This window comes from Salvelinus fontinalis, chromosome 3, assembly GCF_029448725.1.
Source record: "Salvelinus fontinalis isolate EN_2023a chromosome 3, ASM2944872v1, whole genome shotgun sequence".
NCBI classification, from domain to species: Eukaryota; Metazoa; Chordata; class Actinopteri; order Salmoniformes; family Salmonidae; genus Salvelinus; species Salvelinus fontinalis.
Window position 1 is genome coordinate 53075683 of NC_074667.1, and position 22271 is coordinate 53097953.

At 42.1% G+C, this 22271-nt stretch overlaps 1 protein-coding gene across 4 annotated transcripts in view; it reads right to left on the reverse strand.

Moving 5' to 3' along the window:
- Nucleotides 1–14413, reverse strand: part of LOC129851114 (semaphorin-3F-like) — a 106887-nt gene extending 92474 nt beyond the window's left edge. For 3 of the 4 annotated variants that reach the window (XM_055917385.1, XM_055917384.1, XM_055917387.1), the window contains exons 1-2: nt 13997–14413; nt 9921–10076 (exon numbers count right to left, since the gene is read on the reverse strand). In XM_055917385.1, the coding sequence (XP_055773360.1) occupies nt 9921–10038 (118 nt within the window). In that variant the 5' untranslated portion in view covers nt 10039–10076; nt 13997–14413. The remainder of the gene's footprint in view (nt 1–9920; nt 10077–13996) is intronic. The other variant, XM_055917386.1, reaches the window with a different exon arrangement.
- Nucleotides 14414–22271: the final 7858 nt, after the last annotated feature.

Below are 22271 nucleotides of genomic sequence, written 5' to 3' on the forward strand. Positions count from 1 at the left end.
TAACTTCAAAAATATTGAAAAAATAGCCTAAAATATAGAAACAGCAAACACAACGGGGGAGGTCCATGTCACCACCACCTAGCCCTGGTCCTGTCATGTTATTTACAACTGTGGTACCTCTTGACCCTGTGCCTTTGTTTATTCTCACCTTAAGTTTACCTTGCCTCCTTATCTTAGCAGACAAATGTAAAGAGCCTGTGTCCTAGAGGCCTTGCTGGGATAATATAGACACTAATGGCTTTTATTCACAACTCACACTTTCTGTAAACATATGCATACAGCATATGCAATGGTTTTACAATAACAATAAACAAAAGCTGACGTTCTATTTGACTACAATGAGTATTTAGTGAGTCATAGTAAGCTACGTATTAAACAGCACAGCTGTAGCCAGGGTTCATATGTGGTTTAAAACCTCAAAAGGCTGAGCCATAAGCAAGGATCACCCATAATGGCTGAACAATAACATGTCTCTGTAGCTCAGTTGGTATAGCATGGCGGATGCAACGCCAGGATAGTGGGTTCAATTCCAGGGCCCACCCATACCTAAAGAAATGTATGCACGCATGACTCTTTGTATAAAAGTGTCTGCTAAACAGCATATATTACTACTAGCTATTACTACTAGTTAATAATAGTATTATATTATGTCAGCGGGGGGATATGAGCCAACAAAGTAGGATTATGCTCATCTGTCATGCAGGGGAATTCTATACCAAAACATAATGGAGAAGCGTCCCTGGAGCAATGCCTATCAGTGCATTTATTCCAAAAAATGATTTGTCATTCTCCATGGGTATTGTCAAACTGCAATACAACACGGGTAATCTGTGAAACAGATTTATACGAAATAAAATATCACATTTACATAAGTTTTCAGACCATTTACTCATTACTTTATTGAAGCACCTTTGGCAGCGATTACAGCCTCGAGTCTTCTTGGGTATGACACTACAAGCTTGGCACACATGTATTTGGGGAGTTTTTCCCATTCACTCTGCAGATCCTCTCAAGCTCTGTCAAGTTGGATGGGGAGCTGCACAGCTATTTTCAGGTCTCTCCAGTAATGTTTGATCAGGTTCAAGTCCGGGGTCTGGCTAGACCACTCAAAGACATTCAGAGATTTGTCCTGAAACCACTCCTGTGTTGTCTTGGCTGTGTGCTTTGGGTCATTGTCCTGTTGGAAGGTGAACCTTTGTCCCAGACTGAGGTCCTGAGCGCTCTGGAGCATGTTTTGATTAAGGATCTCTGTAATTTGCTCCGTTCATCTTTGCCTTGATCCTGCCTAATCTCCTAGTCCCTGCCACTGAAAAACATACCGACAGCATGATGATACCACCACCATGCATCATCGTAGGGATGGTGCCAGGTTTCCTCCAGACATGACGCTTGGAATTCAGGTCAAAGTGTTTAATCTAGGTTTCATCAGACCAGGGAATCTTGTTTCTCATGGTCTGAGAGTCCTTTAGGTGCCTTTTGGCAAACTCCAAGCGGGCTGTCATGTGACTTTTAATGAGGAGTGGCTTCCGTCTGGCCACTCTAGCCTCTAGCCTGATAAAGGCCTGATTGGTGGAGTGCTGAAGAGATGGTTGTCCTTCTGGAAGGTTCTCCCATCACCACAGAGGAACTCTGGAGCTCTGTCAGAGTGACCATCGGGTTCGTGGTCACCTCCCTGTCCAAGACCCTTCTTCCCCGATTGCTCAATTTGGCCGAGGGGCCAGCTCTAGATAGATTCTTGGTGGTTCCAAACTTCTTCCATTTAAGAATGATGGAGGCCTCTGTGTTCCTGGGGACCTTCAATGCTGCAGACATTTTTTGGTACCCTTCCCCAGATCTGTGCCTCGACACAATCCTGTCTCAGAGCTCTACGGACAATTCCTTCGACCTCATGGCTTGGTTTTTGCTCTGAAATGCACTGTCAACTGTATATAGACAGGTGTGTGCAATTCCAAATCATGTCCAGTCAATAGAATTTACCACAGGTGGACTCCAATCCAGATTGTAGAAACATCTCAAGGATGATCAATGGAAACAGGATGCACCTGAGATCAATTTTGAGTCTCATAGCAAAGCGTCTGAATACTTATGTAAATAAGATGTTTTTTTCAGTTTATTGGGGCAAAAAATTCTAAAAAACTGTTTTCGCTTTGTCATTATGGGGTACTGTGTGTAGATTAAAGCGATTTGTATTTGTATTTATCCATTTTAGAATAAGGCTGTAACATAACAAAATGTGAAAAAAGTCAAGAGGTCATGCAACAATTTCTAAGATTTTATTTAGTGCCAGTTCATATAAGGAAATCAGTCAATTTAAATAAATAAATTAGGCCCTAATCTATGGATATCACAGGACTGGGAATACAAATATGCATCTGTTGGTCACAGATACCTTAAAAAAAAGTAGGGTCTTGGATAAGAAAACCAGTCTGTCTCTGGTGTGACAACCATTTGCCTCATGCAGCGCAACACATCTCCTTCGCATGGAGTTGATCAGGCTGTTGTTTGTGGCCTGTTGTCCCACTCCTCTTCAATGACTGTGATAAGTTGCTGGATATTGGTAGGAACTGGAACACACTCTCGTACATATCGATCCAGAGCATCCCAAACTGCTCAATGGGTGACATGTCTGGTGAGTATGCATGCCATGAAAGAACTGGGAAATGTTCAGCTTCCAGGAATTGTGTACAGATCTTTGCGACATGGGGCTGTACATTATCATGCTGAAACATGAGGTGATGGCGGCGGATGAATGGCACGACAATGGGCCTCAGAATCTCATGACGGTATCTCTGCGCATTCAAATTGGCATCAATAAAATGCAATTGTGTTTGTTGTCTGTAGCTTATGCCTGCCCATACCATAACCCCACCACCACCATGGGCACTCAATTCACAAGTTGACATCAGCAAACCGCTCGCCCTCACACGATGCCATACACGTGGTCTGCGGTTGTGAGGCCGGTTGGACGTACTGTCAAATTATCAAAAACAACGTTGGTACAGAAATTAATATTAAATTCTCTGGCAACAGCTCTGGTGGACATTCCTGCAGTCAGCCTGCCAATTGCATGCTCCCTCAACATTTTAGATATCTGTGGCATTGGGTTGTGTGACAAAACTGAACATTTTAGCATGGCCTTTTACTGTCCCCAGCACAAGGTGCACCTGTTTAGAGACAAAACAAAGGAGATGATCGTGGACTTCAGGGAACAGCAGAGGGAGCAGCCCCCTATCCACATCGACGAGACAGTAGTGGAGAAGGTGGAAAGTTTTAAGTTCCTCGGCGTACACATCACGGACAAACTGAAATGGTCCACCCACACAGACAGCGTGGTGAAGAAGGCGCAGCAGCGCCTCTTCAACCTCAGGAGGCTGAAGAAATCTGGCTTGTCACCAAAGACACTCACAAACTTTTACAGATGCACAATCGAGAGTATCCTGTCTGGCTGTATCACCGCCTGGTACGGCAACTGCTCCGCCCACAACCGTAAGGCTCTCCAGAGAGTAGTGAGGTCTGCACAACGCTTCACCGGGGGAAAACGACCTGTCCTCCAGGACACCTACACCACCCGATGTCACAGGAAGGCCAAAAAGATCATCAAGGACAACAACCACCTGAGCCACTGCCTGTTCACCCCGCTATCATCCAGAAGGCGAGGTCAGTACAGGTGCATCAAAGTGGGGACCGAGAGACTAAAAAACAGCTTCTATCTCAAGGCCATCAGACTGTTAAACAGCCATCCCTAACTTTGAGTTGCTGCTGCCAACATACTGACTCATCTCTAGCCACTTTAATAAGGAAAAATGTATGTAATAAATGTATCACTAGCCACTTTAAACAATGCCACTTTATATAATGTTTACATACCCTACATTACTCATCTCATAAGTATATACTGTACTCTATACCATCTACTGCATCTTGCCTATGCCGTTCGGCCATCGTTCATTCATATATCTTTATGTACATATTCTTATTCATTCCTTTACACTTGTGTGTATAAAGTAGTTGTTGTGAAATTGTTAGATTACTTGTTAGATATTACTGCATGGTCGGAACTAGAAGCACAAGCATTTCACTACACTCGCATTAACATCTGCAAACCATGTGTTGCACCCTCGACAACCACTTTGATTATTATTATTATTTGACCCTGTTGGTAATCTATGAACATTTGAACATCTTGGCCATGTTCTGTTATAATCTCCACCTGGCACAGCCAGAAGAGGACTGGCCACCCCTCATAGCCTGGTTCCTCTCTAGGTTTCTTCCTAGATTCTGGCATTTCTAGGGAGTTTTTCCTAGCCACCGTGCTTCTACACCTGCATTGCTTGCTGTTTGGGGTTTTAGGCTGGGTTTCTGTACAGCACTTTGATATATCAGCTGATTTAAGAAGGGCTTTATAAATAAATTTGATTTGATTTGATGTGTATGTGACAAATAAAATTTGATTTGAATTGATGATCACGCTGTTTAATCAGCTTATTGATATGCCACACCTGTCAGGTGGATGGATTATCTTGGCAAAGAAGAAATGCTCCCTAACAGGGATGTAAACAAATTTGTGCACAACATTTGAGAGAAATAATAGTTTCGTGCGTATGGAACATTTCTGAGATATTTTATTTCAGCTCATGAACACTTTACATGTTGCATTTATATTTTTGTTCAGTATAATTCACTTTATTCTCCAGTTTTCCAGGTAGAGTCTGACTTATGGGGGTAGACGGGTGGAGACATTCCCCTCTTGGGGATTGTTGGCGACAGCAGTCTTGTCTGAGCTACCCCCATAGAGTGCAATTGATTATCTATGGCGACTCACTTCTCTTTATGCCTAAGTTAGGTTGGCCATTTAAATGAGCTGTGAGGTATTGATTACACAGATTCCTATTAGCTTTCCTTACTGAAGCGGACTTCACAGCTCTGGCTATCAAAGTCCTTCACCCTGGCTGTGATCGTGCAGGGCAGGAGACAGTGATAAGCCTGACTGAAGTCTACCCTTTCAAGGCTCTTACCTCATGCTTTCACCGGCTACAGATGATGGCTAGACTTGAAATATCCTCACTATTGTGGTTCAAAAGATTTAGCTCCAAAACATACCATTTGTGCAATACGTAAACCTTTCTAACATTCAAGCTTTAGAGTGAAAATCTTGAGACATACTAATGCTGAACGTTTTCTTAATTACAAAAGCAGAGCTTCATGCTCCACATTTGGCTGCATATAATTGACACTCAGTCAGTAGGCCAGACCAGACTGCATCATAGATATGTAGGATGTTAATTCCACCAGTATTGTCGTAGCGAAATAATCCTGCAGCAACAGAATTTAAACATGTAGTCCATAATGTTGCTTGATAGGTGGTTAAGCAATTAGCTGGATAAAAGTAGGCTACATGAAAAGTGCAATCATGTTAATATAACCATGTGTTAGTGCTGGTTTTCTGTGAATTTATGTAAATCACGAAGCTCATCTGCATTTCCTTAAGTGAAGGACAATTCTCAGCAACAAAAGAGTGATCATATGAAAAGCCTGCATCTGTAGGTGAAGTTCTCTGGGGAAGCATTTCACTAAAGTAGAAAGAAAAAAACAATTAAGAGGTTCTTGATTTACTCTCCACGTAGGTACGACCTGTTTAATGGGGAAGTGAGGGCCTCTTGTGTAAGAGGTCACGGTCCTTAGCGCTTCTCGGGAGCAGCAGAGTAAGCAGGTTTTGGCAAGCAACCAACCTCACAATAGTTAGAGACCAGACCATTAAATAACCAAGAAGGGATGTCAGCTTAAAGTTTTTAATTTGGGATACGTTTAATATGATACAGCACCATTATACGGCACTTTCATAATGAGCATATTATACATAAAAATATATCAATATAACAGTGGCAGTCGATGCCGTTTAAGATGAGGGAGGACGGCATTTTGGATGACTGTAATTCATATTCCATTCACACAGTTCAATGTAACAGCGATAGGTTTAGGCTACTACAAGATATTACAATTTTCCTATAACCATGATGAGGTTGCTACAACCTAGGCTTTGAATTAAAGTTTAAAACGTAGGTGCACACATTCAATACCGTCTTGCACACTCTTGCCTGTATCTAACTGATCTAGGGTATAATCATTAGTCCAACAGTTGCAAACAAGAGTTTCTATTGGACAAATTCAGGTATGCTTATTCCCGTTTTGTTCTGCTTGCTTCCGTTTAAGAAAGTTTTTAACATAACAGGCACAATAAATACACCCCTGATAAAGCGTAAACACAGTTCACTTTCATAGCAGCCGCGTTTTATTTTTTCTTGCATCAATGCATTCGACTCCTCTCACCTTATCCCTTTGCTTGTGAACTTCAATGCACAACACATCAGCTGTATGTGACCAGGCGAAAAAACCTTTCCAAGCCAAACCATATCATAACCGCTACACACAGCCTACATCATTATCACCATATTAGCTAATGTCATACTCAACATAGCTAATATAACTAATGCATTAGTAAACCACCTAGAATCAAGCAGTAACGTTACAGTGTACAGTCAGTAAGCAGTTTAGCACATACACCGGCGGGGCCCAGTGGCAATAAATTAGTCAAACCAAAATCTTACCTTGACCTGGAAGACTTTCAGTGGTGTGTTGGATAGTCATAGCCAGCTAGCTAACATAGCATCCCTCTGTTTAAGCAGGGTGTTTGAGTAGGCTAAACTCATTCTCATCGACGGGGCTGAATTGAAGCAGGTTGAGAGCTTCGAGTTCGTTGGTGTCCACATCAACAACAAACTAGAATGGTCCAAACACACCAAGAAGCCTATTCCCCATCAGGAAACTAAAAAGATTTGGCATGGGTCCTGAGATCCTCAAAAGGTTCTACAGCTGCAACATCGGGAGCATCCTGACTGGTTGCATAACTGCCTGGTATGGCAATTGCTCGGCCTCTGAACGCAATGCACTACAGAGGGTAGTGCGTATGGCCCAGTACATCACTGGGGCCAAGCTTCCTGCCATCCAGGACCTCTACACCATGCGGTGTCAGAGGAAGGCCCTAAAAATTGTCAAAGACCCCAGCCACCCCAGTCATAGACTGTACTCTCTACTACCGCATGGCAAGCGGTACCGGAGTGCCAAGTCTAGGACTAAAAGGCTTCTCCACAGTTTTTACCCCCAAGCCACAAGACTCCTGAACAGGTAATCAAATGGCTACCCGGACTATTTGCATTGTGTGCCCCCCCCAACCCCTCTTTTATGCTGCTGCTACTCTCTGTTTATCATATATGCATAGTCACTTTAACTATACATTCATGTACATACTACCTCAATTGGGCTGATCAACGAGTGCTCCAGCACCTTGGCTAACCAGGCTATCTGCATTGTTTCCCGCCACCCACCACCCGCCAACCCCTCTTTCACGCTACTGCTACTCTCTGTTCATCACATATGCATAGTCACTAACCATATCTACATGTACATACTATCTCAATCAGCCTGACTAACCGGTGTCTGTATGTATGTATGTATCTACTTTTATAGCCTCGCTACCGTATATAGCCTGTCGTTTTACTGTTGTTTTATTTCTTTACTTACCTATTGTTCACCTAATACCTTTTTTTGCACTATTGGTTAGAGCCTGTAAGTAAGCACTTCACTGTAAGGTCTACACCTGTTGTACTCAGCGCACGTGACAAATAAACTTTGATTTGATTTGAAACTGATAGTGAAACAAAATTATGAAATCTCTCTCTCTCTTGCTTCTCCTTCATTTAGGAAGAAATTAATTTGTTCAAAACTGTTCAACTATTGTCTTTCTCTTTGAGTCAACTACTCACCACATTTGATGCACTTTAGTGCTAGCTAGCTGTAGCTTATGCTTTCAGTACTAGATAAATTCTCTGATCCTTTGATTGGGTGCACAACATGTCAGTTCATGCTGCAAGAGCTCTGATAGATTGGAGGACGTCCTCCGGAAGTTGTCATACTTACTGTGTAAGTCTATGAAAGGGGTGAGAACCATGGGCCTCCTAGGCTTTGTATTGAACTCAATGTACCCAGAGGAGGACGAAAGCTATCTGTTCTCCGGCTAGACCGTTGTGCTACGATACAGACTGCTGCTGAGGCTACTGTAGACCTCCATTGCAAAAAAGTATGTTTTAATCAATTATTTGGTGATGTGAATATATTTTGTATAGTTTTATCTAAAAAGGGTAACGTTTTTTATGTTTTACAATTTTTTTATGAAATTCACTGAGGAGGTTGGTCCTCCCCTTCCTCCTCTGAGGAGCCTACACTGCAATATAAATGTTATGGTGTCAAAGCCCATAGCCAAAACATCAAAGGGTGCCATAAAGAGAAATCTCAAACTTGTTGCTAAAAATCTAGTTAGTAAGTACGATCTATAAAAATAACCTACATCGCCAGTCAATAGTAAATGCATCACTGAAACTGTAGTGAATAATTAAAACACTATAATGCAAGGTGGAAAGTGCAGGTGCTTTGTCAATGTGGGGTTTACAAGGTACTAGAAAAGCAATTAAGTGGGTGAATCACAATATTGAAGGGGGAAAAGGCTCTCTCCAGAGCTTAGGAGAAAAGCAGACTCAGTAGACTGTGAACTGCATCATGACTGGGTAGCAAAACAAACAGGTAAGCAAGAGAGCCAGGTTCTCCTCTGTGTCTGCTCATCAGCAAACAATACTGCTGGATTTGCCAAAAAAGTATTGCAGGTGAATAAAGAGCAGGCCACAATTTCAAACGACACACTTCTGAGAATATTGTAAATAATTAAAAAAAAATCCATTCTGAGAAAAACAATCAACCGAAAAACGAAAAGACCAACTTTGTTGATGCAGTCGAGTAAAAGCAATATATTTGAAGATATTCAACTAGAGAACTGGGTATATTGATATTTGGGGGAAAAAGAATGAAAGAAATGCTGAGCTCTGGATACGTGTTCAGTGATGTGTTAAATCTGACTTGATTAAAGAGGGAAAGAACCTTTAATATTGAACTGTGCCAGCCCAGGAGTCCTGGGCTAGTGAAGCCAAAGCAAACAGGGGCACTGCTCAGTCCCTTAGCGCTGCTACGGCTGCTAATCGTAGGCTAGATTGGAGAAAGGGACAGACCTTAGGGACAAACAGCGCTCTGCTTGGTTGAACTAGGCAATTTGATCTCAGTAATACCTGCTCCCTCCAAACACCACAACCCCCAAGCCCTACCCCACCTCATCTACATGGCCACTGAAGTGTATGAACAAAGCCCTGAGATGTGTCATTCTGTAGAGGGACCCCTGATCTGATAATGATCATGATAGTGTTATCATTACATGCTAATATTCTACAGGCAAAGTCTTTTTAATGCATCACTTTCACCTTTAGACTGTTCCTTCTCCATTACAAAAACATCAGAGAATGTAATCATGTTGATTCAAGGACACTTTATAACTAGCATTCTGTATCAGAGGGAAAATTGTTCTAAAAAATATACTGTTGTCTTTGTTAACCTCAATTGTAAGCTTTTTTTCCTCCTTTGTTTATGTTTTTAATTATTCGTTCAATATAGTAAAGTGGAAGCAGTTGCTGAGAATGATCCTGCCAGAATGTTTAAGAGAGGAAGCAAATTAGAATCGCATGATTTGTTAGTGGTCACTATGACGGATCTGCGGTGCAACATGACTCATGACTATGCTGTAAGTTCTTCCTATGGAATCTAGAGCACTTATCAAGGCCAGAATCATCCCATTTATCTGATTATGATATCATCAGTCAAACAAAGGGTGCACACTCAGTGCAGAGCAGTAGAAAACAGAAAATGCGGTGATTCTTTTAATGATGCCACACAACGGGAGGAAGCTATTAGAGGAGAGAACTACATGAATTCAAGACTCCAGATAGAAACCACTAGGGGGTAGACCAGAGATGTTTGCTTCTCACCTTTGAAGGAGATGAAGACGCGGGGTGAAGCATGAGGGTCGTTGATGTTGTGATTGCACAGAGCCCCGACAACCAGGGCCAGGAGCAGGTGTACCGTCCACAGACCTGCCAACAGCATGGTGAACCAACCTCCAGGTAAAGAACAATCACAGAACACTGGAGGAAAGAAGAGGTCAACAATTAAACATCTGAAAAACGGTAGCTGCTAAAAGTATTACACAGTGGTATTTACGATGATAGCTTCTTTGTGAGAGCTGTGAGCATCTGATGTTCCATCACTGATGTTTAGGGATTACACCATTGGACCTTTCCAAAGTAGAGAATCCAATTCCATTTGGCCAGAGTCATATTTTACCTTTATGTATGCGTGACAAAATGATGGGAAAATCAAGCTGGTCTCCTCCATTGTTCCCTGCCTCTTGTGCAAGAATATGCTGTTATCTTCTAGTCCGTCCCACCAAACACATTCCTCTTTCAAGATCACAAACCCTGTGCACTACTCTGTAATTATGTAGTCACCTAATGTAAGGTTATACCTTGTCTTCACACAATCCAGAGTAAAAAAAAATCGTGTCACTGGTGTAATCTCACCTCTACAAAATAGAATACAGTATTGAAGATAAAATCAACCAGTCTTACCAGAACCACTGGGATTGTTGATTGAAACTGTAATAACATTGTGATCAAATGTAGCAATGGAGCCATACCTAAAAGGAATGAGCAATACACTCAAGTTATAAAGGGTAAGCAGAATACTGCATGATTTATTAATGGTCCAATGCAGCCATTTTTATCTCAATATCAAATCATTTCTGGGTAACAATTATGTACCTTACTGTGATTGTTTTCAATTAAATGGTAAAAAATAATCAAAAATAGTGTCACGTTCTGACCTTAGTTCCTTTGTTATGTCTTTATTTTAGTTTGGTCAGGGCGTGAGTTGGGGTGGGCATTCTATGTTGTTTTTTCTATGTTTTGTTCTATTGTTCTATTTCTATGTGTTTGGCCTAGTATGGTTCTCAATCAGAGGCAGGTGTCAGTCGTTGTCTCTGATTGGGAGCCAGATTTAGGTAGCCTGTTTTTCATTGTGTGTTGTGGGTGATTATTTTCTGTTCTGTGTTTTTGTTTCACCATACAGGAGTGTTCGTTTGTCGTGTTCTTGTTTATGTTCAGTGTTCATTATTTCATATTAAAACAATATTGACACTTACCACGCTGCGCATTGGTCCTCCTCTTCTTCCAACCACGACAAGCGTTACAAATACCTTCTTAGCAAAAAGCTATTTTTCAAGCAAGAATTTTGCTAGAAATGTCTGGGCGTGGCCTGAGTGAGGGGTCTAATTGGATGAGCCTAATGGGAGGGATATGTAACCTGAAACCTGGCTGTTATTGGCAGAGAGGAGGGCAAACTCTCTTTGTTATTGGCCTATTAACTCCAAAAACAAAAAAAACACCCATGCAAACAAGCTGTATTATTCCAAACCTCATAGTGTGGAAATATATATAAAACGCAGGAAATCAAGTTTCGACTGCACTGCCTCTTTAAGGGTAGTACGTGTTGCCTAGACTTGATACAACAACAAAAAAACTGCCAAACTAAAATCTAGGGTAAGTCTTATTATTAGTCTTATTTCATGGCTTTAACATTGTAGGGCAGATGCCACTGTGGTTATGTGCACCATAATAAAGCACGGATCCATGGATGTTCAGGCTTGGCCAACAGGCTCATGCCATCTAATAGATACAGTGCCCTGCTCTTATGGACACTGTCAACCTTCACATTATCCTGATTCCCACAGCCAAGGAGCTATAGCGCTATTACTTCAGCTGTAACAGGCAGTTTCTGTGTCCCATAGCCCAGGGGGCTATGACATCACATGCACCTTGGATTCAGTGAATACACATCATCAATGTACAATGTTTACATTTTGATGGCTATACAAGCACTCTGCATGCGATTGCAAGTGAGCACAGTGTAAAGGGTACTTCAACCACAAACACAACATGCGGACTGCTGGAGAGCTGGGGCCAGAGCCTACAGCTCAAAAGAGATCCTTTAACCAAACGGGTTGGTTAGGGTGGATTTATGAGTATAACCAGCTGTTCAAACCTCAGCTATTTGTGGACAATTTGTTAACTGGGCAGCTGTTTATTCTGAGTCAGGGGGTGATTCCTTCACACAAGCAAATTCAATTAAACAATGAACTATTTCAACAGACATTTCAACAGACACAGACACACACCAACACACGCACGCACGCACACACACACACACACACACACACACACACACACACACACACACACACACACACACACACACACACACACACACACACACACACACACACACACACTGTTACACACAGACGTGCATGATTTTCCATTTGTACAATATCCTAGGAATTCTAATTTGATTAAATGATCTAACAGGTCCAGATCCAATGTCTTCCTCTTTATGTTCTTGAAGTGCAACAAGTGTAATAGCAGTGTAATAGCGTGGGCCTACACTTGAAAACATAAACATAAATTCGTTAGAGCTAAATATAGGAATGAAGCTCAGTAGCCTTGGCATGGTTCTCATCAAAGGATCGAAAATGTATAATAAACATGACACCTACATTAAGGCATCTCATCCCCCAACCACCCCATCGGTTCATTGGCATGTCATCACTTTTACATTAGATAGGCACTTTTGTTCAAATGTCGACAGACTAGCCTTTAATAATAAATAATTGTGGACGGTTCCTCGTTAATGCATTTTGTCAGAGGTGTTGCCTAATTGTCTGTTCTCAGTACTTGCATGTGTTTTTGACAGCAAACATTACTTATTGCTGTATCGTGAATCAAGACAATTGCCACGTTGAGCATGATTTACTGTCTGAAAGACGTTAAAGACCACTATTAAAACTCGCTTTTAGCCACTCACCCTCTGTCTGCTTGGTCCAGCGGCAACCGCGCTTGAAAATTCAGCGGGCTATTGGGATCGTTATCTAAGACTAGGACTTCATACTTTCTGCATTCTTTCGGGCGTGGGTATGCTAAATTGCTTTCTTAGAGAGACGTGTGCGCTTCTAATGATTTGTGCATTTTTACCAGAGACAAAATAACCTTTGTGGATGACTAAACACCTAGGCTGTTGCAGAATCAATGTGAACAATCTTTGAAATATTATGCTATTTTGAAAACTGGAGACACTCATTATCAATACTACCTGTGTTGAGTTGTGCGACATAAAGCTACTAATTTGTCAGATAGATCTGCAGCTGGTAACGTTAGTTGTTCCAGCACAGAAAAAAAAGAAAACTCCTTTAAAGCATGGCACGGCTCCCGAGTGGCGCAGTGGTCTAAGGCACTGCATCTCAGTGCAAAAGGGGTCACTACAGTCCCTGGTTCGATTCCAGGATGTATCACATCCGGCCGTGATTGGGAGTCCCATAGGGCTGAGCACAATTGGCCCACCGTCATCCGGGTTTGGCCGGGGTAGGCCTTCATTGTAAATAAGACCGATATGCCTAGTTAAATAAAGGTTAAATAAAAAAAGATTTAAAAAATGGTAAAACTCACTGACACATACACGTTTATAACAAAGTCGACGTGTCCAGCATTGGCTGTCACACTTAAATTCAAATGTTCATTATTAAAGCCTAATTTAACTACCCACATTAAGCTGTTGTTCATACAGGCTAAGCCTAATCAACAACATGTAACAGTTGTATGCCAGTACAGAACTTATTACACCCATTTTGCCACAGCTCTTTTGGAGCAACATGTCAGATGTAACCCACCAGTAAATAATGTCAGTGCTGTGTGCACATTGTAGGCTGTTTGAATGCAAAGGTGCAGTAACTGGAGTCGACTGTGGTATTTTGGACGCAGTTGAACTGCAGTTATATTGCACTAACTACAGTTACACTGCAGTTATAACTGTAGTACAGTAGAGTAAACATGTTTTATTTTGGACGCAGTATTTGCAGCACACTGCAGTAATGATTCACTCTAACTGCAGTGTACTACAGTTATAATGCACCCAGACTGCAATCTTTTTTCGTAAGGGTAACGTTATGAATAATTACCTGATTGTCACTTTACTCTCCACAAATAATTTTGAGTCCAAGTCCAACTTTATAAGTCATCGAAAAAACCAACAGAATTCCACGAAATCTTTCGCCTCTCGTCTCCAAGTTTAAAATGTATAAGATCCGAGTGCCGTTGCAGGACAGTCTTTAGAGATACACCTGAGCCCGGTGTGTTTATTGCTGCCCAGTACAATGCTCACGAGGAGCAGCTGAAAACGTCTCTCCAAATCAATTTTGTGAAAGTTTAATGACGAGTTGTGACAAGTCCAATGTGACAGATCCCGGAAAACAGACAATTTTAAGTATTCCTCTTTGTCTGAAAGTCGTCTATACACGCATAAAGTGTTCCTGGTAAAAGTGTATTCGCTCCTGACTGCTGGGGAAACGCGTTGGCAGGTGGATGCAATGCCTACACTTGCGTTAAACACACCCACGGGGCGGGAAGTACCTTAGCTGCCGCCGCCCATTCCTCCCGCCTCTAGATAATCAGTCTAATAGAACAGACCGGACTATTGTGGTGATTCATTGGTCAACCGTGTCAGTATCCCTCAAACCAGATTGACTTCACATTTATGAAAAACATACACACATTTAACGCTTTGGGCTTTGATAATTTGTTCCCACATTCGGAAAGTATTCAGACCCCTTGACTTTTTTACACAGTTTGTTATTTAACAGCCTTATTCTATAATGGATTGAATCGTTTTTTCCCTCTCATCAATCTACACACAATGCCATTAAAGAAAACAGGTTTTCAGAATTTTTAAAAAACTTTTAGAAAATTATAAACAAAAATATCACATTTACATAAGTATTCAGACCCTTTACTCAGTACTTTGTTTAAGCACCTATTGCAGCGATTACAGCTGTCATTGTAAAAAATAATTTGTTCTTAATTGACTTGCCTAGTTAAATAAGGTGAAATATATATATATATATTTTAAATAGTCTTCTTGGGAATGACACTACAAGCTTTGCACACCTGTATTTGGGGAGTTTCTCCCATTCTTCTCTGCAGATCCTCTCAAGCTCTGTCAGATGGATGGGGAGTGTCGCTGCACAACTATTTTCAGGTCTACACAGAGATGTTCGATCCGGTTCAAGTCCGGGCTCTGGCTGGAGCACTCAAGGACAAACAGAGACTTGTCTCAAAGCCACTCCGGCGTTGTCTTGGCTGTGTGCTTAGGGTCATTGTCCAGTTGGAAGGTGAACCTTCTCCCCAGTCTGAGATCCTGAGTGCTTTGGAGCAGGTTTTCATCTAGGATCTCTCTGTACTTTGCTCCGTTCATCTTTCCCTCGATCCTGACTAGTCTCCCAGTCCCTGCCGCTGAAAAACATCCCAACAGCATGATGCTGCCACCACCATGCTTCACCGTAGGGATGTTGCCAGGTTTCCTCCAGACGTGGCATTTCGCATTCGGGCCAAAGAGTTAAATTTAGGTTTCATCAGACCAGAGAATCTTGTTTCTCATGGTCTGAGGTGCCTTTTGGCGAACTCCAAGAGGGCTGTCATGTGCCTTTTACTGAGGAGTGGCTACCGTCTGGCCACTCTAACATAAATATCTGATTGGTGGAGTGCTGCAGAGATGGTTGTCCTTCTGGAAGGTTCTCCCATTGCCACAGAGGAACTCTGAAGCTCTGTCCATTGGGTTCTTGGTCACCTCCCTGACCAAGGCCCTTCTCCCCCGATTGCTCAGTTTGGCCGGGCGGCCAGCTCTAGGAAGAGTCTTGGTGGTACCAAACATCTACCATTTAAGAATGATGGAGTCCACTGTGTTCTTGAGGACCTTCAATGCTGCAGATGTTTTTTGGTACACTTCCCCAGATCTGTGCCTCAACACAATCCTGTCTCAGAGCTCTATGGACAATTCCTTCAATCTCATGGCTTGGTTTTTGCTCTGACATGCACTGTCACTGTGGGACCTTAAATGGACAGGTTTGTCCCTTTCCAAATCATGTCCAACCAATTGAATTTACCATAGGTGGACTCCAATCAAGTTGTTGAAACATCTCAAGGAGGATCAATGGAAAATGGATGCACCTGAGCTCGATTGCAAGTCTCATAGCAAAGGGTCTGAATACTTATGTATGTAAAGTATTTCAGTTTTGTATTTTTAATAAGTAAGCAACATTTTCTAAGAACCTGTTTTTTTTGTCATTATGAGGTATTGTGTGTAGATTAATGAATAATATTTTATCCATTTTAGAATAAGGCTGTAACGTAACAAAATGTGGAAAAAGGGAAGAGGTCTGAATACTTTCCGAATGCACTGTATATCATATGACCTTATGTTATCCTACATAAGCAGCTAGTCAGCTACTGTAATTACAGAGTTGTAGCCTACACATTGTATGGGCCTAGGTGTAGACCTTACCTGGTAGACCTTACCTGCCCACAGGGCTGACTGCCTAGTCCTTAGGATAACGATATGATAAGAAAATATCAGTGATTTTTAATAACCTCTTAAGATACCCAAATCTAACTACCTGTAGCTCAGGACCTGAAGCAAGGATATGCATATTCTTGATACCATTTGAAAGGAAACACTTTGATGTTTGTGTAAATGTGAAATCAATGTAGGAGAATATAACACATTAGATCTGGTAAAAGACAATACAAAGAAAGAAACATTAATTATTTGTTGTGTTTTTTGTTCCATCATCTTTGAAATGCAAGAGAAAGGCCACAATGTGTTATTCCAGTTTAGGAGGTGCAATTTAGCAGTGTATGTGCAATGTCTTAGACTGATCCAATGAACCATTGCATTTCTGTTCAAAATGTTGTATCAAGTCTGCCCAAATATGCCTAATTGGTTTATTGATACATTTTCAAGTTCACAACTGTGCACTCTCCTCAAACAATAGCATGGCATTCTTTCACTGTAATAGCTGCTGTAAATTGGACAGCGCAGTTAGATTAACAAGAATTTAAGCTTTCTGCCCATATCAGATATGTCTATGTTCTGGGAAATGTTATTGTTACTTACAACCTCATGCTAATCACATTAGAGCACGTTAGCTCAACCGTCCCGTGGGGGGGTCACCAATCCCGAACTTTCTTACTGTATGTTGGAACATACTGTACCTGACTGACTGCAAAACAGTCTTGGTCTTTGTTTTCCTGAACACTTTCTTTGATGTTGGAATGTGATATATGGACACAAATGAAGACAGACAACCACCAACTTTATAGTAGGAAGGCAAACACCATTCCATACTGTACATCAACAACAATAAAGTTAAAATACAGGTAACAGGATATTGTTGCAAACACCAGACTTTTGGTAGATTTGCATTAGGTCTGTAGGCCTAGAGTAGTCTGTAGGCAGTATTTCATAAAGAACAACAGGAGTATCCAGTTAACAGCTGAGACAAACTGAAAAGATGACCTTATATTCTACATTGTCCTTTGAATGGCTCCTTTCAATTGCTAGCAAATGAAGCAGTTCTGCACATCAGAGACTTGCTTATGGAACAGAAATGATCTACACTGAGTATTCCTAATATTGAGTTGAACCCCCCTCCTCCCGTTGACTCCAATCCTTCCCACAGTTGTGTCAAGTTGGCTGGATGTCCTTTGTGTGGTGGACCATTTTTGATACAAACAGGAAACAGTTGAGTGTGAAAAACCTAGCAGTGTTGCAGTTCCTGACACTCGAATCGGTGCGCCAGGCACCTACTTCCACACCCCGTTGAAAGGCACTTACATCTTGTCTTGCCCATTCACCCTCTGAATACCACACATACACAATCCATGTCTCAATTGTCTCAAGACTTAAAATCCTTATTTAACCTGTCTCCTCCCCTTCATCTACACTGATTGAAGTGGATTTAACAAGTGACAAATAAGGGTTCATAGCTTTCACCTGGATTCACCTGGTCAGTCTATGCCATGGAAAGATAGGCATTCTTGATATTTTATACACTCAGTGTATGTTGCCCCATTCATGTTGCTATAGCACAGAAATCTGTATTATTCCAATGTTAAAAAATAGTTCTCGAAACTGTAATGATATGAAAAAGATGTTACAGAAAGTCATTCGAACATCTTTGTTTTCTGCACTTTGGAATGGGAATGACTCAAAACCATCCAGTTGTCTTTCTATTACTGTATTTCTTCTCTTGGAATTTGAAATTATACAATGACTATGAAGTTAAAGTGAATACTTTCAGCTTTAATTTGAGGGTATTTTCATCCATATTGGGAAAGTTACAGAAGCACAAATATCTTACCATAACAATAACATGGGAGGTTAGCATTTTTTGGGGGGGTATGATATTTTTGCGTCTGCAACTTTCTCACTCATCATTATTCACGATTTATTCAAGATTATCCAAATTATGGTAGCATCCACATTCATGTAGAAGTGTTTAGAGATAAAAGTGATTTACAAAAGTGACTTACAATAAAAGTGATTTACAATAAAAGTGACTCAAATGACACAATACATTACCATTAATTTCTATTGGGCAGAAAATAATCTGAAACACAACCAAAACAAACAACAAATGCATCCAATAAGTTTGTAGAGTCACAAGATTGATGTAATCATTGTGTGCTAGGAATATGTGTCACGGCCGTCGTAGGGAGGAGACCAAGGCGCAGCATGATAAGCATACATTCCTCTTTATTTAAAGAATGAACACTGAACAAAACGAACAAAATAACAAAATGAACCGTGAAGCTAATATGGCTAGTGCAGACAGGCAACTAAACATAGAATAAGAACCCACAAAAACAAAAGGGAAAATGGCAACCTAAATATGATCCCCAATCAGAGACAACGATAAACAGCTGCCTCTGATTGGGAACCAATTCAGGCCACCATAGACCTCCATATACCTAGACTTACCCAAAACCCCTAGACATACAAAAAACCCTGGACAATACAAAACACGCATACCCACCCTCGTCACACCCTGACCTAACCAAAATAATAAAGAAAACAGATATAACTAAGGTCAGGGCGTGACATTACCCCCCCCCCCCCCCCCCCAAAAGGTGCGGACTCCCGACTGCAAACCTGAACTTATAGGGGAGGGTCCAGGTGGGCATCTAACCTCGGTGGCGGCTCTGGTTCTGGACGCCGCCCCCCCTCTTTACACTGATCCCTCCGCCTTTGTAAATCCGGATCGTGGATCATGTACTGCGGATCATTGCCGGAGGCCCCGGACCGGAGACCGTTGCTGGAGACCCCGGGCTGGGGACCGTCACTGGAGACCCCGGGCTGGGGACCGTCGCTGGAGACCCTGGGCTGGGTACTGTCGCCGGAAGCTCTGGCCTGGGTACTGTCGCCGGAAGCTCTGGACTGGGTACTGTCGCCGGAAGCTCTGGACTATGGAAGCGCACTGGAAGCCTGATGCATGGTGCCGGAACTGGTGGTACCGGGCTGAGGACATGCACCTCAGGGCGAGTGCGGGGAAGAGGCACAGGTCGTACTGTACTGTGGAAGCGCACTGAAGGTCTGATGCGTGGTGCCGGAACTGGTGGTACCGGGCTGAGGACACGCACCTCAGGGCGAGTGCGAGGAGCAGGAACAGGACGTACTGGACTCTGGAAGCGCACTGGAGTCCTGATGCGTGGTGCCGGGACTGGTGGTACCGGGCTGAGGACACGCACCTCAGGGCGAGTGCGGAGAGGAGGCACAGGACGTACTGGACTGTGGAGGCGCACTGGAGATCTGCAGCGTAGAGCTGGCACAATGCGTCCTGGCTGGATGCTCACTTGACCCTGGCAAGTGCGGGATGCTAGCACAGGACGCACTGGGCTGTGCAGACGCACCGTAGACACAGTACGCAGAGCCGGCGCAGGATATCCTGGTCCAAGGAGGTATACTGGAGACCAGGAGCGCTGAGCCGGCACCATCCGTCCTGGCTGGATGCCCATTCTAGCCCGGCAACTGCGAGGAGCTGGAATAGAGCGCACCGGGCTAAAAATGCGAACTGGAGACACTGTGCGCATCTCTGCATAACACGGTGCCTGACCAGTTACACGCTCCCCACGGTAAGCACGAGGAGTTGGCTCATGTCTACAACCTGACTCAGCCAATCTCCTTGTGTGCGCCCCCCAAAAAAATGTCTTGGGGCTTGCCTTGTTTGTATTTCTCCTCATAATATCGCCGTTCCGCTTTTGCTGCCTCAATTTCCTCCTTCGGAAGGCGATACTCCCCAGCCTGCGTCCAGGGTCCTGCTCCATCCAGTATCTCCTCCCAGGTCCATTTTTCCATTAAACGCTGCTCCTCCTTTTCACGCTGCTTGGTCCTTTTTTGGTGGGGTCTTCTGTCACGGCCATCGTAGGGAGGAGACCAAGGCGCAGCGTGATAAGCATACATTCCTCTTTATTTAAAGAATGAACACTGAACAAAACAAACAAAATAACAAAACGAACTGTGAAGCTAATATGGCTAGTGCAGACAGGCAACTAAACATAGAATAAGAACCCACAAAAACAAAATGGAAAATGGTAACCTAAATATGATCCCCAATCAGAGACAACGATAAACAGCTGCCTCTTATTGTGAACCAATTCAGGCCACCATAGACCTACATATACCTAGACTTACCCAAAACCCCTAGACATACAAAAAACTCTGGACAATACAAAACACGCATACCCACCCTCGTCACACCCTGACCTAACCAAAATAATAAAGAAAACAGATATAACTAAGGTCAGGGCGTGAAAATATGGGACCAAATGCTAAACCTTTGACTACTTTAATACACATACTGTATAAGTGAATTTGTCCCAATACTTCTGGTCCCCTAAAATGGGGGGACTATGTACAGAAAGTGCTGTAATTTCTAAACTGTTTCAAATTATATGGATGAAAATACCCTCAAATTAATGCTGACAGTCTGCAATTTAATCTCATAGTCATTCTATCGTTTCATCTTCAAAGTCTTGGAGAACAGAGCCAAAACAAAACAAAAAATTAATTGTCACAACACTTTTGGAGCTCACTGTATATCACCATATTTGACTCTCACTATTTAGAGGGTGTTTGTTTGCTTTTAATCAACTGCTTGTATTATTTCCATTTCCCAACGACAGCCAGAGACTTACCATCTGCCACCCTCACATGACGTGTGGAAGGATAATATTCAACAGGATTTGGCTGAGGAATACATTACACACTTGCTAATAATATGTGTTCTATATTCCTACGTATTTAAATGCTTGATCAATCCACAAGCGGGAAACAGTATACGTTTTTTTATTTTTTATTATTGGAACTTCATGCAAGAAGAAACAGACAAATGAATACCTGCAAATCACTGGTAATGCACATGTTGTATATGTTCAGTTGGCCAACTCTATGGCCATGAAGACTGTGGGACCACATACTAAGTTGACCTTAAAGCCATTAAACATCATTCACATTGCCTTCCAATTAATGTTTGACTTTCACTTCCACTAATATGACCGAGCACAAAGAACACTTTAACAGGTGCTGATTAATACCCCATTGCAAATGTCCAAAAAAACTGTTATCTTCGTCATGTACTTATGATGATAATTTGAGTAATAATTGTCAGAGGGCAACTGATGTAATTTATTTTACAGAGCTTGGGAAATGACCATTAAAATGGTTAATTTACCCCTCCATTCAAACTGATAGAATCCAATGCATTCATGAAGTTATTGCTGTTAATTTTCAAAAAGGAGACTCATTATTTTCACTGTCATTTCCTACCTGCTCTATAATTTTCTTCTTCAATCTCATCCCTTTAAATGTCATGCATTAATTTCCCAATTAAGCATGCCAATGAGTTAGGGAAGTCAGCTAGATGTGCTGGAGTTGAATCAATGGAGTCAAAATAAACTGTATAAAGTATCTCAAGTTTTCACTCATGAAAAGCCATGAAATTCAATCTATACTCCTCAATCTCCAATGTATTCTGGCCTTCCATAAAGGTCCTTTTACAAAGTGACTTGGCAGAGGTCAAATGGAAAAGATCTCCCTGATGACTTCAAACTGACTTCTACCTCTTCAGCTCTTCAGGCATGGTCTGAGGCTGAGGGCAGAACGGATTTGCTGTCCGATGTGAGAAATGTGCCTGAGAGTCCTGCAAAGCCATCTCCACATTCCTCACCCCATCCATTCGGCTGAAAGAAGAACATTTGGGGTGTCAGAACTAGTCCCACACTGCCCATGTGTGAGTTGTGCTTTTCTGCTTGATCAAAATGCAAGATGAGTTGTGGACATTTTGCAGCCAAAAGGACTTTCTGTTTTTAAGTGGGCCTGAACTATAATGTTTGGGATAAAAT